The sequence below is a fragment of the Onychostoma macrolepis genome, chromosome 13 (genome assembly GCF_012432095.1).
Source record: "Onychostoma macrolepis isolate SWU-2019 chromosome 13, ASM1243209v1, whole genome shotgun sequence".
In the NCBI taxonomy this organism is placed as follows: domain Eukaryota; kingdom Metazoa; phylum Chordata; class Actinopteri; order Cypriniformes; family Cyprinidae; genus Onychostoma; species Onychostoma macrolepis.
Window position 1 is genome coordinate 19,904,397 of NC_081167.1, and position 15,669 is coordinate 19,920,065.

General features: G+C 38.4%; 2 protein-coding genes across 2 annotated transcripts; one reads left to right on the plus strand and one right to left on the minus strand.

Annotated features, from left to right (window-relative positions):
- Window positions 1–1,492: 1,492 nt before the first annotated feature.
- Window positions 1,493–11,137, plus strand: pcnx4 (pecanex 4). Its single transcript, XM_058796896.1, has 11 exons — window positions 1,493–1,628; window positions 3,201–3,994; window positions 4,877–5,059; window positions 5,227–5,747; window positions 6,380–6,480; window positions 6,596–6,715; window positions 6,809–7,169; window positions 8,342–8,445; window positions 8,544–9,691; window positions 9,781–9,967; window positions 10,667–11,137. Exons 2-11 carry the CDS (start codon window positions 3,291–3,293, stop codon window positions 10,916–10,918), a joined length of 3,681 nt encoding a protein of 1,226 aa, XP_058652879.1. The 5' UTR covers window positions 1,493–1,628; window positions 3,201–3,290; the 3' UTR covers window positions 10,919–11,137.
- Window positions 11,138–11,275: 138 nt separating this feature from the next.
- Window positions 11,276–15,586, minus strand: dhrs7 (dehydrogenase/reductase (SDR family) member 7). Its single transcript, XM_058796901.1, has 7 exons — window positions 15,265–15,586; window positions 14,193–14,345; window positions 13,869–13,975; window positions 12,830–13,069; window positions 12,588–12,710; window positions 12,004–12,219; window positions 11,276–11,908 (listed from the first exon to the last, which is right to left on the minus strand). The coding sequence occupies exons 1-7, from the start codon at window positions 15,395–15,397 to the stop codon at window positions 11,861–11,863; spliced, it is 1,020 nt and encodes a 339-aa protein (XP_058652884.1). The 5' UTR covers window positions 15,398–15,586; the 3' UTR covers window positions 11,276–11,860.
- Between the last annotated feature and the right edge of the window lie 83 nt (window positions 15,587–15,669).

A 15,669-nucleotide genomic window follows, 5' to 3' on the forward strand; every position in this document is an offset into this window, starting at 1 on the left:
CATATAAAATATTACAGTATGTTCTCAATTTTACTTTTATAATAATAATAATAATTTTTTAAATGTATTCTATAGAGGAAATTATTCGTTTTGTTATCATTGTTGTTATTTGTTGTTGTTAGTATAATATATAATTTTACACAAGCATAATAATGATCATTTTTATAGAATAATGTAATTTGTACATTTATACTTGATCCTTAAGGAAAACAATTTCCTGCTCATTTATAATACTCACACATACACACTATCAACTATTGCCAGTTTTGCACTTCTGTGTCTGTTTTTCTTTTTATGACAAACACATCTCACAGTTTTGCCATCAGCTTTTTCTAAGAAATAAAAGCCCACTCTGAGGTGGAATAGTTCTCGTTACAGCTATGGCAAACAGTGATTTGTGTCAGACTGTGACACTGAAAAGAGAGCAGAGGTTTTAGTCTGATGTGTTTATTTTCAGTGGGCTGTATTATGAGGACAGTTTAGCAGCACAGCTGAAAATCCAATGTCTGGAGAAATTCAAAGGCAATCACACACATAATGTGTTCAGTAAAAACCTGTTATCACAGCTCAGGGTAATTCTCTTCCTGTTTTCCTGTGGAGTATAATGGTGGGGGGTTGCAAACAGAGAAAGACACAGAGAGAGAACCAAATCTAACAGAATAAAAGAAGATATATTAAAATGTGGAGAAAATGAGAAAGGAAAGCCAGAGTGAATGCTGTTGAGTTTAATGGTGGACCTGCTGTAGAAATAACACAGAGCGCAGTGAGTGTGTTGTCCAAGCACTTTTCAAAGGAATACAGAGATACGTCCGAGCATCTTGCAGCAGGAATGTTCCTTTTTATCTGTTGATGTGTCTTTTACTGTTGTTCTCATGCAGGGATGTGTGTAAGACTTGCCAATATTTCATTATAATTAAATTAAATGAATTTTAGCTAACTTTTCAAAAAAATTAAAAAATAAATAAATCAGTGTCTGATTGCATAACATCTTTTTTGATTTGGTGTACCTATGTATATTGTCATTTCCCCATGTCTAATTAGCCTATACTAGATAAAATAATCAATAGATAAAAGCTGGAAATCATATTAGTTACCTTTCTTTTATCATAATCTTCACATTTAAGTGAGAATGGGGTTCATTTTCGTTAATTTTTCACTGCTTTGATTTAAACAGATGTTATTTCTGCCATGTACATTCTAACAAAAAAAAGTCTTTTTTTAATTAAATGTTTAATTAAACTGATAATTAAAGTTAATATTATTCACAATGTGCAAACAGTCAAATATAAATGCCAGAGCTTGAGCATTTGCAATAGTAATACCGCTTTAAATTACAAGCATATTATTTTTTCAAAAGGTTCCTGCATAACAAGAATGACCTTGCTAATAGTTTTGCCAGCATACCATTTGCAGTTTTGCCATTTTATATTTTCATGGCTAATTCTGTGAGGAAAAATAAATCTGTCTGAACGTATAACACGGAACCGTGTGTGTCATGTAGCGCCGCCCTTCAGGCCGTGTTGAACAACTGCAGCATCAGCAGAAGCGATGGATAGCGGGTTCGTTTTACCCCCATACAAACCCTCTACTCACCCTTCTAACACCTCTCCAGCCGTTCTCATTTAAAGGTATGTGATGTTAAAAACAGAAGAGGCGGTTTCTAATTAATTTTTTTGCCATGTAGAAAAATAAACTGACTTTACGCCCAAAGAGGAGCAGCTAACGCTAGCCGAGCTAACCAGTTTATATTCGCTTTCTCGCCTCTGTCCTTTATCTGCTGTGTTTGGAAGAAACCAAGACGATATTATAATGTCATATGATATAAGAGCTGTGTGTTTGGTTATTGTAATGGTCTGTAAACCGGTTGTCACGTTTATGTTTGTCTCTTGTTGTCATAGCTGCAGTGTTAGCATGTGAACAGATCACAGATAGGATACAAATCAACAAGACTGCATTAAAAACGTAAATGTGAGGATTATAGCCACAAATCAAAGGATAAGAGCACGTAATTCACAGGATAAACCCTTGAAGTCAAGGCTGACTCCACAACAATCACCTCCTGTATTTATGCTGTGTGTTTATTTTGGCTATAATCATCTCTGCTTATTTTGCTCGGGTAACATCAACAAACAGGTAAACTGGGAATCAACTGTACAAATACACAGATGCTCTGAGATTATAACCTGTGGTTATTATTATTTTACCACGTGAATATAGTAAAAAAAAAAAAACATTAAATAAAATAATTGTAACTTGGTAACTAATATCGATCTGGGTACTTCCCCAGTTGATTAATTACAAGACACATGTATTTTACTGAAATGGTGTATTTAGTATGCAAATTATTCATTCTCTAATTAAATATACACAATATATGTCGTTGGCATATTAGAGTTGGCCTAAAGGTTTTTACAGATGGGATCTCTTTTTTTTTTTTTTTAATCACTCCATAAATCAGAAAATACTGTCAGATGCCAGAAAAAAAAAAATGTCACCATAGTTTTTTTTTTTTTTTTTTTTTTAATGTTACATGAAACAGTTGAATGATATATGAGCAGACCCCACAGTACGAAACTTCAGAATATAGATAAAAAAGTTTGGTTTCTGTAAATGAAGATTTCAGGCTCAGTGCATGAGAAAATAATATTTTCAGAAAATGCCCTTTAAAGATATTTATTGTAATTAAAATATACAGACAAAATAGATTGTGTGTAATAAAATAAACACTTGTTTTGGAGGTTATATTCTTTCCACTAGTCTAACTTTAAAACAATTGCTTGGCAAGTAACACTCCCATCAGAATTATGAATACATTTATATATTTCTTAAATATACATATTGTATATAATTATGTAACGTATATTATAAAACAGTAGCTATAATTCATGTAAATATAATTATGAAATATTTAAAACTCTTATACAGAAAAAATATATAGTATATTTAGTATTGTGTATGTATACACTTCTATTAGCACCTTCAATTAATTCAGTTTAAATTGATTAATTGCATGATATACTGATTAATTGATTGAATTATTTGAATATAAAAAAAACCTCTCAAATGAAGAAGATAATAATTGAAAATATTACATTATTCTAGTCATTAAATGTTGAAGACATGCAGTACACCACTACTCCATCTATGCCCTGTGAAATATTAGTGTATATTGTAATATTGTTTGTGTTTGTGTGTTCCAGTGAATCACTGTCAGCGGGGCATGTGTGTGTGTTCCAGAGCAGCTGGGAGGAGATGACCGAGTCTGTCCCTCCCGTGCTGCGTTCATCATCATGGGGCCTGATGTGCCCCTGCTTAACGATTACAAGCAGGAGTTCTTCTGGAAGCGTTTCCCGCAGACTGTGTTGGGGGGGCCGAGGCTGAAACTCGGCTACTGCGCCCCGCCGTATGTCTATGTGCACCAGCTGGTGTTATTTCTGACACCATGGCTGTTGGGAGGCATCGGGACCCTCCTATACCAGCTGAGGGTGCTGGATGAAGCCTTTGCAGGTGTTGTTTCCGGTGTGCTCATGCTGGGTGTCGGTGCCACCCTTCAGGGACTGGCACGGTGTATGGCACATAGGACCGGAGTGGTGCAAAGGCTGCCTGCTGCCAATAATATCCTTGCAGATGAGGAGGAGGTGGAGTTTACTCACTGTGTGGCTCCTGAGACAGTACATTTTGTGGTCCCTGGGAAGAAGTTTATGGGTAATGTAGTTTTGCACACTTTTCTTGCTGGAGCACTATGTGGCTTGTCCACATGGTACCTGCTGCCGGACAGACTGAGTGGCCTGTATGGGCACACGGGTGCAGGACTGGGAGCTATCATGCCTTTGTTTGCCCTGAGCTGGGTGACAGTCTGTATTGGGGAGTATTCACTCATTGTCAACACGGCTACAGAAACAGCCACGTTTCAGCCGCAGGACACATACGAGATCACGCCGCTCACCAGACCGCTCTACATACTCGCCTTCATTACCGTGGACCTGGCTCTAAGGTACAAATCCCACAATTCACCACTACTCCCTGACAGCGTATAGGTCAATGACAAAGAAGTCTGTTCATGATAAAGAAAGGGAAACAGCCTTTTTAAAAAAAAATAAAAAATCTAGTTTAAAGTACGTCTTAGAAATGTATCCTTTGTATTTTATTTGTATTCATTGTATTTATTTGAAATATATTTTTCATATTGATATATTTGTAACATTTAAGCATGTCTTTAATGTCACTTGTAATCAATTTATTGCTTCCTTAATGAATATTAAATACTGAATAAAGTATTAATGTATTTTAAAAGATCTTACTGACCCCAAGCTTTTGAATGATAGTTTATATAATCAAACCTATATTTTCCAGATAAATAATTTCCCAAACTACATAAGACTTTTCTTTTCAAGATTTGTTCTTTTCATAAGCTTTTACTTTCATGATGATCTTTATGCCTTCCAGAAAATATTAAATCAGTATTTATTCTAAAATTCAAAACATGCTCAAAAATGCTCAGACATAGAAGATGTGTATTTAATTCATTGTATGTATGAATTATATTTTTATTTTTTCTTTGAATAAATTAATAGATTCCAGACAAAATTTAGCATCTTGTCAGTGATTAATATGTGTTTTGAGCTTATACTTGAAACCTGGTATTGTGTACTGCAAATATTAATGGCTCTTAGAGAAATTGCTTGTGATGTTCCTCAGTAAGTCGCTTTGGATGAAAGCGTCTGCTAAATAAATGAGATTTATTTGAGTGTTTTCTTTGAGACTGTTGTTAAATAACCTAAACTTATGAGGATTGTATGAGTATGAATGTCAAGAGTCATTGTTGAGCCTGATGTACTCTTCTCCTGGATCTTAGTGTCTCTCTCTCTCCTCTCAGGTTTTCAGGTTCTGGTGTGGTTGAATTGCAAGTAGCAGCTCAGGTGCTTCACGTGTTGTTTGTGGTTCTGCCAGTGCTTTGGGCTTTGGGAATGCTCTCGCCACTGGACGCTCTTCTGCTCTGGGCCATGGAACAGACCTTAGTGCACGGCCTGGGTGGGTCAGCCATGTCCACCGACATCAGGTGAGCAATAAATCTGAATCTTGTCTCATATAACCAGACTAACTAAGTTTGGTCTACATTGCAGTGCTTTCTGGTGAAGGCTTGCACCCTTTAATCAGACTTCTATTGTATAAAAGTCAAGTGTGCAATCCCTTTAACTATGATCTTATGCTTTTCTTTTTTTTCAGGCTCTTGGTGATGTTTCTGTCATCTGTGTGTGTTGCCATCTGTACCTTCGTCATTCCCTCCTCATTGGGTGTGGTTCTGTTCACTGTTGCAATGGGTTACCTCCTCAGCCAGGACCTGACCCAGCTGCTGGTGCTGGTGAAGGGCACATCTCCGACTTTGGGTCTGGGCTGGTGGGGGCTTCCTCTTTCCCTGATGTTCATAATAGGAGCTTTGACTGAGGCTGGACTCCTTCATCAGCTTTACCTCGTCAACCCAGGGAATCTGACATTGGGTGTGAATTCTATAGAGCACTGGGAGTCTTCTATTGTACTCCCAAGCCCACAGGAGGTGGTCGGCTGGATCCTTATAGTTCTGTTTCTTCTCACTCGTCTGCTGAGAGAGCTCCAGGGGGCGTGTGTGCTGGGAGGTGCCATGCTCAACCCACTGTACCCCAAACGGGTCACGACTGCCCAGGCTTTCAGGCAGAAGACTCGAGGTCTGCGTGTCATAGGGATCATTCGGAGGATCCTATTGAACCTCGGTGAGGAGATGTTTGCACTGTACCAACCAAACAAAACAATCCTTTGTCTTTCTGTTTATCTGTATAGTCTCTTGCAGGGATGTTGACTTGGCATTGATAACACATATGGATGCATGATATATCAATGCTGCATTGATTATTTGTTGATTATCACAGTTTTTTAAATGTATCGCTACTTGTCAGTATTGGGAATTTTACAATAAATATTTAATTGTGCATGCACCTAAAAATGTAAGTGTCTTTTTTTTTTTATCGTTTAACATTCACTGAAACTTAATCTTAAAAAATGCTTTATAATAATTAAAAATAAAATATTACTTAATAATTGAATAGCACTGTTTAGCAATTCTTTAGCAAGTCTCAAAATGAATAACATACTGTACATTGTAATGTTGTGTGAGTGTTAAATTTTGTAGCAATTCAAATGATGGATTTTAGTTTTTATTGCTTTATTTTTTGTTTATTTTGACAAAAAAGTATAGAATTCATATGATAAAAAATTAGTATGTATATAAACATATATTTAATTGGTTTATCAGTACTGATGAGAACTTTTATATTTGTGCATCTCTGCAAACGCATAATTCTGTTATATGTGCATTTAATGTGAATTTTCGTATTTGACTTCACAGTAAGTCCACTGGCGATGATTGCGTTTTTGTCTGTGGATGAATCTCTAGAGAAGGTGCACACAGCCTCTCTCGCCATTGGCTTCACACGGGCATTCAGGATGGTATGAATGTCTATTGTTACACCATCTTGAAGCATTATGAGGGCATGAACAGCACACTTTCACTAAAATACCCCCTGGGTCTTTGGCCCCTGACTCTTTGGCCTTTGTACGGCAGGTGTGGCAGAGCTCTGAGGCTGCTTTGCTGCAGATGGTGTTGGTGGTGATCATCAGACTTGCAGGGGGGCACAGAGTCGCACGCTGGAATGAGTTGGGCACTACAGTGCAGCTGATACTGGTGAGCCAAACCTAACTTAATGCATTTACTGTAATAAAATTGCAGGGATATTTATGTAATAACACTTTTCTTATCCATCCCCATTTCTGGCAGGTCTCTCTAGTTGTGAATCGTGTATCTCAGTTTGTATGTAAGCTGAGTTTTGCTCTTACGGTGTTGATCACATCCTGGACAGAGAGTAAACAGCGTCGTCAGTCGGCGGGAACTCTGCTAGCGCTCAATGCTGCTCTGTTCCCAGTTCTGCTAAGTGTTGTGGCTCTCTCTGCCCTTCTATCTGCCCCTCTCCTTCCTCTCTTCACTCTACCTGTTTTCCTGGTGGGATTCCCCAGGCCGCTGCGCTCGTGGCCGGGTACCCCAGGCACCGCCTGCCCTTGCCCAGATTCTGTATATTACCAGCAGCTCTGCAAAAGACTGGCATCTGCTATCAGACCCGCACTTGCTAATGGTGCATTTGGTGAGTGAGACCAACTGAGAATCATATTGCTGATCTCTAGAACAGTCTCAGCTCAGAATCATATATTTAGAATGTTCCTCTAGCTCAAACAGTACAGCATAGCACTAGCAACGCCAAAGTCATTACAAAGTCATGGTTACAAATGTACAAATTACAAATGTAATTGAACTCACTTTGGGTAAAAGGATGCATTAAATTGGCCCAAAGTAACAGTTTACATTACAACCCCCCCCAATTAAATCGTTTTTTTTTTTTTTCAATTTTCTATTCATCAAAGAATCCTAAAAAATGTATCATGGTTTCCACAAAAAAACATCAAGCAGCACAACTGTTTTGCTAATAATAAGAAATGTTATTTGAGCACCAAATCGGTAAATAAGAATGATTTCTGAAGGATCTCGTGACACTGAAGACTGGAGTAATGACTGCTGAAAATCCAGCTTTGCCATCATAAGAAAAATTTGCATTTTAAAGTATATTACAATGCAGAATTCAGTCATTTAAATTGTCACAATATTTTACAATATTACTGAACATAGGAGACTTCTTTCAAATAGATAAAAAAAAAAAAAACACTTGTCAACCCAAAACGTAAATAGTAGTTTAAATGTAAATATTTGCTAAGAAAAGCTGCCAAGATAAAGACGTAAATGACATAAAAGTAATTGTATAGGCATTACAGAAAGTGGATTTAGAAGCCGATTGCCTTTATTGTTTGTTTTTATTATTGCTGTAATGTACAGGTTGAGGAACATGATTAAAGCTGCAGTCCACAACTTTTGGCACTCTAGTGGTTAATAAACAGTATTGCGGAAGAACATTGTAGCCGGAGCTACTTCTCTCTGTTTATGTCTATGACAAATCATGCAGGTACTGGGCCACTCCGCAGCGGTTCCACCAGTACCAGTCTGAAATAGTCTGAATATAAAAACTTATTATAGGTGTACCATAGTGATTCAGGATAACCCAAAAACACAGTTTGGAAAATCGATTCATGATGTATTCACTTATTATAGTCATTTTGAACACAAAAAAAGTTACGCACTGCTGCTTTAAATAATAACTTGTAAAAAACAGCAATGAATTTGTTCAATTTTATCTAATATCCATGCAACACTTCAAACTGAAGTTTCTATAAACTTTTAGATTTTATCTTTTTTACTTGGTTGCAGGTTCCTGTACTCCAGGGTCTCATTACCTTGGCCGCTTCCAGGGTCGTCTTCTTTGGATCTCTGTTCTAGAAAGGGGCTATGGCTATTGCACTGTTAACATTAAGGTATACTTGCTTTCTTGCCTTTGCTCTGTCTACAGAACACCAGATTTATGATTCTCCTGTGTGTGTTATTTCTCATTACCTGTCATGTTTCACTGCAGGGTTTGGAACTACAGGAGACATCATGCCACACAGTAGAGGCTCGGCGTGTGGATGAGGTTTTTGAAGGAGCGTTTGATCATGTAGAGCGGCCTGGCCAGTGTTTCCGACTATTGAATCCTCACTGGGGTAACGTTCTGACACCCTGCTCTGTGCTGCCCGTCAGGGTTTACTCTGATGCCCAGAACGTTCTAACAGGAATCATTGACTCCCCTGACCACCTGCGTCAGCTCAACTCTGACTTCCTTAAAACACTTGTCTGGATTTTATTGCGTTACTGTGTACAGGAATTGACACGTGGTGCTCAGCGAACAAAAGGTCATTCACTACAGACCTCTGGACGCAAGTCACAAATCTCTCAGCTTGCTGTGCCCTTGGAGCCAGGTCCAGCTGTGGTTAAAGTTGCCATGGACTCTCAAGTTCGCCCTGAGTCCTCCTCATCCTCTCACTTGAGGGGGCTGGACAGCTCCAGCCTCTCTTCCTTTGCAGATTGGTCTGACGAGGATGATCTGTTCGGTCCAGTCCCTGTACGGCGGCCGATAAGAATGATGATACGGACAGATGAAGGACAGACCGAGTTAGGGTTGGGAGTGTCTCTTCCAGGTTCTGTAGAAATCCACAGCCTGTACGAGAGCATGGCTCTGTCTTCTCTCCCCACACTTAGACCTCTGGGTCTGGGTTTGGGGCTCGGCCTGCCCATTGTAGATAAAGGGAAAGATAACATCCCTGCACTCACTTCGACTACTGTCCCGAGCAACTCCCAGCCTCTCCACTTCACAAGCACTCACTCAGAGCTCTTCTCTCTGCCTGCAGAGTGGCGGACCGCCCAGTTGACTTCCTCCAAACTCCAGGTTCTGCAACCCTGCTTCCCAGAGGCTTGGTTCTGCTTTTGTTTGTCCCAGCTGGTGGTGGAGAGTTTTGGGGAGGGAGACTTTGAGCAGGTGACGCTGGGTTTGCAGGAGGACCGTGCCCTGCGGGAGCTTTATACCCAGGTGGTGCTATCGTGCTGTGTAGCACTGGGGGCAGATGCTCAGGTGTTCAGCCCCAATCTGCTGTTCAGGCTGTATTGTGGGGACGGCCCCTGGACCGAGGGACTCGAGTGGCTCCGAGCCAATAAAGAGCTGCATCAGCTCACACTCAGGGCTTTCAGGTAACAGACTAGCAAGATTCAGCACATGTTTTAGAGCAAAAAATGTTTATTTAATATGTGACAGGTGTTGTTTTATTCTGTGTATGCAGGTACAGTGTAAAACTCTTGGTAGACCAGGCATCTCTTGGTCCGGTAGAGAGTTTGGATGAGCTCTACACAACTTTGCAGGATTACCATGACAATTGGTTCATTGGCCTGGTAACAGACCGCAGTTGGCAAGACAGTGTTGCACAAGAGAAGCCCTTCCTATTCTCTCTCGGACACGATCTCACCATGGTAATCACCACATTTACTGGAATGTAACCATTGCTACCAAACACTGTCTTGTATCAAGTCGTGAAGCAATAAAAAGCATATCTTCTGAGTATATGCTTCACATAAATTGGCTTGTGATTGTGTAATGTTGGTTTGGAATTCCAATTTAACTACATACAGGCAAATTACTTCTTGCATATGTTTAGTACACCGTATTATGTTGAGACTATTCTGAAAAATATATTTGTGTAATTTTTTTATTGGTATCACTCGATATTGGATATTAATTATACATGCTTCTTTTCCCCCATTTCATTCAGATTATTTTTGCCATAATCAAATGCTAAATTGTAATTTAATTCTAATTCTGTTAATATAATTATAATTTAATAATGTAATTTTTCAGGAAATCTTAAAATGAATATACATTTTTATACCATACATTTGTGGTTAAGATGCTTAAATTCACATTAAGCATTTGACAAATGATTTTATTTTATTTCATTCATATAAAATTTATAGAATTTTAATATTGGCCATTACATGAAAATAATTTTCAGCTTGTCTGTATTGACAAGAATTTAAATATTGGTCTACCCCTACACTTCTTCATGCATTCTTATTTCCCTCGAGTTTATAAATTTAATTTAACAACAACAACAAAAAAAAAAGCCAAATTGTCATTTACGGTTGTGTGATATTTTCTCTTGTTTTTCATAGGGGACATATACGAGCCGTGTGTTGTCCCTGCAGGAGAATCTAGTCCAGGTGGGAGTTTTGAATGAGGAAGGTGTGAGGGGCCAGTGGGCCAACCTGTCATGGGAGCTACTATATGCCACTAATGATGACGAGGAGCGCTACAGCATTCAGGCACATCCTGTGATGCTGAGGAACCTAACTGTTCAAGCAGCTGATCCACCTCTGGGATACCCCATCTATTCATCCCCGCCCATCCATTTACGCTGCTTATGATAATCACCTTCATTTGTTTACCCACACCCCTTCAGAGATCTTGACACACACGGATGCTACCAGCACATGAATTTCACAGTCAGAAGTTTTCTTCATTCAGGGTATGGCAAAATATTTTATTGAAGGTATGAAGCATTTAAATTTGCTACTGTTGTAGTGACATTTGACTTTTGAAAGAAATGCATGAATTTATGAATGTCAGCAGATAGTAAATGTGCAAAATTCTCTCCACACAATACTGTAAACTCATTGATACACAGAGCCCAGATTAAATTTGTTCTCTGGAAAGTGTGCTCTATTTTCTCAACAACGAAGCCTTGAGTGTCCTTGACTGAATCTCAGTTCACACTGCTACCATTTCACATTTTTATTTCATTTTATTTTTGTATTTTTCCACTTTCCTGTTAAGCATCCGTCAATAGCCCTAAAAAGGAGAAACAGTAAAACAGTTGCCCTTTTAAAGAACCTGTTTGTCAGATCTCAAGGATGTGCCTTGGTTACCATTTTTAGTGGTTATGAATATTTTTTTTGTTCATGTGACCACCACCTAGTGTTGTAAATATGAAGGTAAATTGGCTATGGCACCTTTGTTCATCCTATTTGAGCTCAGTCTTTATACGGTTGTGTAATTGTATGTATTGAAGAAATACAAATGTTTTGTATAAATACTTGACTGTCTTTTTTTGTTCACACAAACTTAAAATGTTAGAATATTAAATCCTATTTATAACTGATATGAACATTTTAATACAGAAAACACAAAGAAAACGAATCAACTGCCCATGCATTATTTTAGGAATGTACCATTTGTCTTGCTATTGATAGAGCAAGCAAAATATAAGGTGTTTTCATATTTATTTGATGACAGTGGAATGTCTGTGTGACTATCCCGGGTCCTTCTGGTAAGGAATTCACAAATCAGTGTTTCCTGAAATTAGATTTTCAAGTTGTCTTGACCTTAGGCTTGCTGAAATATGCAGAGTCTGCATCCTAGAAAAGAAGATGATTCAGAAAAGATATTACTGCTATTGTAACATAAATAAACCAGTTCAGGGATCTGTTTACACCAACGTCCCACTACTCACCAGCCCAGCTTTGAAGTTCTGCACACGTTTTTTACCCAGAACGTTAGTCAAGTACCAGGCCAGAGTGGGAGTGTACTGCCACAAATAGCAGAAGAGTAGAAAGGGCTGCTCGGCGATCCACATCTCTTTCACACAGTTGGCCAGACCTACCAGGGTGAGGTGAACACAGCGCTCCGTAGACATCTTGTGTGTCTGATCACCAGCTGTGGCCACAGGCTAAAGAAAAAAAACAAGTGCTTTTTAATTAAGCAAATGCAAAAGTATTAAGAAATTAAGATTCGGTTATAGAAGTGCAAGCCAAAATTCGAAGACTTGCTAAAATATGCATACAGCGGGGGAAAACATGGGTAAACACTCGCGGTGCTTTTACACAATTTAAGATTTCGTAATGATGATAAGAATCATCTTAAGGGCGTGTTAAGGTGGTTCTGCAAAGGATTGCTTTGGAAATATGCTTTTTTTTGTAATTCGGTTAGGTGACACTTCACATTTAAACACAGTTCAGTAAAAAAAATCGTTTAGTTTAAGTTTCATCTAATTTTTCTTTTGTTTTTTTCCACAAAAAAAACAACTGGTGGAAATACCTTGCCGAGCTCCTCGGTGAACGAATTCTGAACAATGCTTGATATTACAGGTCCGGGACAGATGGTACTGATGGTGATGTTTGGATAATCAGCGAGTTCTGTCCTCAGAGAGTTAAAGAAACCCTGGAGAAACAACAAATCAGGAGCTTTTTTTTTTTATCTTTTATGACTATTTTCTTTTACCAGACAATGCTGCATACATGTAGGCAGATTCACAGGGAATTCTGTCAGTTTGCTCTCACCTGCACCGCATGCTTGCTCCCAGCATAGCCCGTTGCCAGGGGCACCCCTACAAAGCCTGCAACGCTGCTGATGGTGGCTATGATACCACTACCACGGCGGATCATGTGGGGCAGCACCTGCTTAGTGACAGATACAGTGCCAAGGTAGTTGAGCTCCATAAGTGCCTGGTACACATCCACATCAGCCTCTGTGCACAGCGAACGCTGCGTCCGGCCTCCGTTGTTTATCAACACATCTATCTGAAAATGCAGAGAGACAAAAAAATTTAAACATTTTAGAGGGATTATTCCTACTTAATATAGCGGACCAGTCTAATCATTCTAAATTGCTTGACACTCAGATAAAGTACAGTATAAAGAAACAAAATGGCATTGTTTGTCTGTTGCAGCTGTTCCAATGTCAACAGAGAAATTCATGTTGAAATATTATGCTACGTAATGCTAGCTAGCATTTACAGGTTTTTCAGATGATTATTTACTGTTTTATACACACTTGTCTCTGCAAATGTTTAAAGCCTCCATGTTTTATTGTCATGTAATGAATGATCTTAGGCTTACTGGTGCATTTTATGTTGAATAGTTCACCCAAAAATGAAAATCTGCTGAATATTTACCCATCCAAGATGTAGATGAGTTACAAACAAACAGCTTTTCGCTTTACAAGACATTAATTGATACACTGGAGTTGTGTGTATTATTGCAATGTTTTTATCAGCTGTTTGGACGGAACGCATTCACTGCAGAGAATTCATTGTAAATTTCAATCTAAATTTCTCCAAATCTGTTCAGATTAAGAAACAAACTCCTCTACATCTTGGATGACCTGAGGGTGAGTACAGTTTCAGCTAATATTCATTTTTGGGCAAACGTTTCCATTAACCAGTGCATACTTTAATTCTTAGGCGTTGATACTAGGAAAATTCAATCAAAATCAGTATTCTGAAAATTACACTTTTTGGTGTCAGCAATGTTTCTGAAATAGAAGAAACAATAACAGAAACACTCTGAAGATTGGATGTGAAATCCAGATGGCATTTACATCACCAAAGTGCTTCAGAACTGCAGCAGTTTTTTCTTGATGTGATCCACGGTCCAACAAATCAAGCGGAAGGACAAGAATATCCTCATCCTTTAGAGAGAAGCGCTCTAACAGAAGGAGAGAAAGAGTGTACTTTGTGTCAGTAGGTCATGGTGCGGATGCTTTAGTACATAACTATCAAGTATCGACAGCAAAGATACTTATACACATTCAGTGTTACTGCAGCTCTGAGGGTAGAAACATGAATTACAGTGCACTTAATTGACCCCTGAGGGGTTTTATGTGTTTACTCCTGTCTCAAATGTTTCTCAGGACTGTTCATACCTATACATATGTGCTTTACCCTCTCCAGCTCATTCTCCCTGCGGGCAGACAGCACTAGCCGAGCACCGAGTGCCGCGAGCTGATAGGACAACTCCTCCCCGATGCCACTCGAGGCTCCGGTAATCCACACCACTTTGCCTCTCAACTTTGACTCTATAAAATGAAAAATAAATAAATGAATGAATGAATGAATAAAATTCTACACCATCACACTACATATAATTTAATTAATAATTATCAAAAAAAAGTGTATAAAGGTATAGTAATGGAAGTAATGCTCAACAGAGCAGTATGAACTCCAGCATATGGGTTAGTTTTACAGTATATGGTGTCTATATGTATAAGGCTTGTATATATCTTACAAGTGCATTTTTGTAAGAGTTTAAATATTATATCAGATAAAAATATGTTTAAGAAATAATACATTGTATTATGCAATCTCAAGCAAAATAAATACATTTTAATCTATGCTGGGATATAATTGTGCCTTCTGAAATGGTTCATAGTAACAGTTCTACGTTTAATTTGATATTAAAACCCGGCTTGTGTGCAACTACAGCTACAAGGTGCTTGTTATGGTGCGAGGTGTTTTCAGGGGACATTTAACAGCTTATAAATTAAATTTTTTTTTTATTAGATTTATGGTTAGGGGATAGAATATAGAGTTTGTACAGTATAAAAACCATTATGTCTATGGAAAGTCCTCATAAAACATGAAAACCCAACATTTGTGTGTATATAATGACACTGAAATAAAATAATGAAATCAGCTGTAATAGGTATTCTATAGACTTTGATTATATTTATAACCATGACAGTTCATGCGGACTTTATACTTTTCTTGTATAAAAACTTTATACTTTACTATACTGTTCCAGTGACCTCTACACTACACTAGGTTGTTAGAGCACAACACTAACAGTCATAGTTAACGACAGAGTGCAAATTCCATAACCTTGCAGAATGTGTCACACTTTGTTGCATAAGTAGCCAGGTGTTGGTTGATTTTAGATTGCAAACATATTTCTGTGTAAACATGTATATGTCTATAAGCGATTATGATTCATATTACCTGCGCTGTTGCCGAACCTCGCCGCCCATAATAAAGTCAGATCAGCGTCTGCGAAGATGAAGCGTATAAACTGCGTTAGTAAATAAACTGCGCTCCCAGCGAGAATCACAGACAGCCAGCATATATCCAACATTTCTGTATAAACGCCGAGAAACTTCGGAAAAAGTAGCTATTTTATAGAGTAGTGGCTGAATGCGCTGGTAAATCTTGCGCAAGCTGAGCGCTTGACAGATCCGTTTGTGTTACAACATGCTGTAACTGCTGCTTCTGAACCAACCCTGCGACGCTCAGTTCAGCCAACGACCCGGCAGGACCTACAGCATGAGTCAAAGCCTTCCGGGTTCATCTTCTGTTTTAATGGAATACACCTTTATTTTTTATTCTATCTATCTACCCTTTATTTTT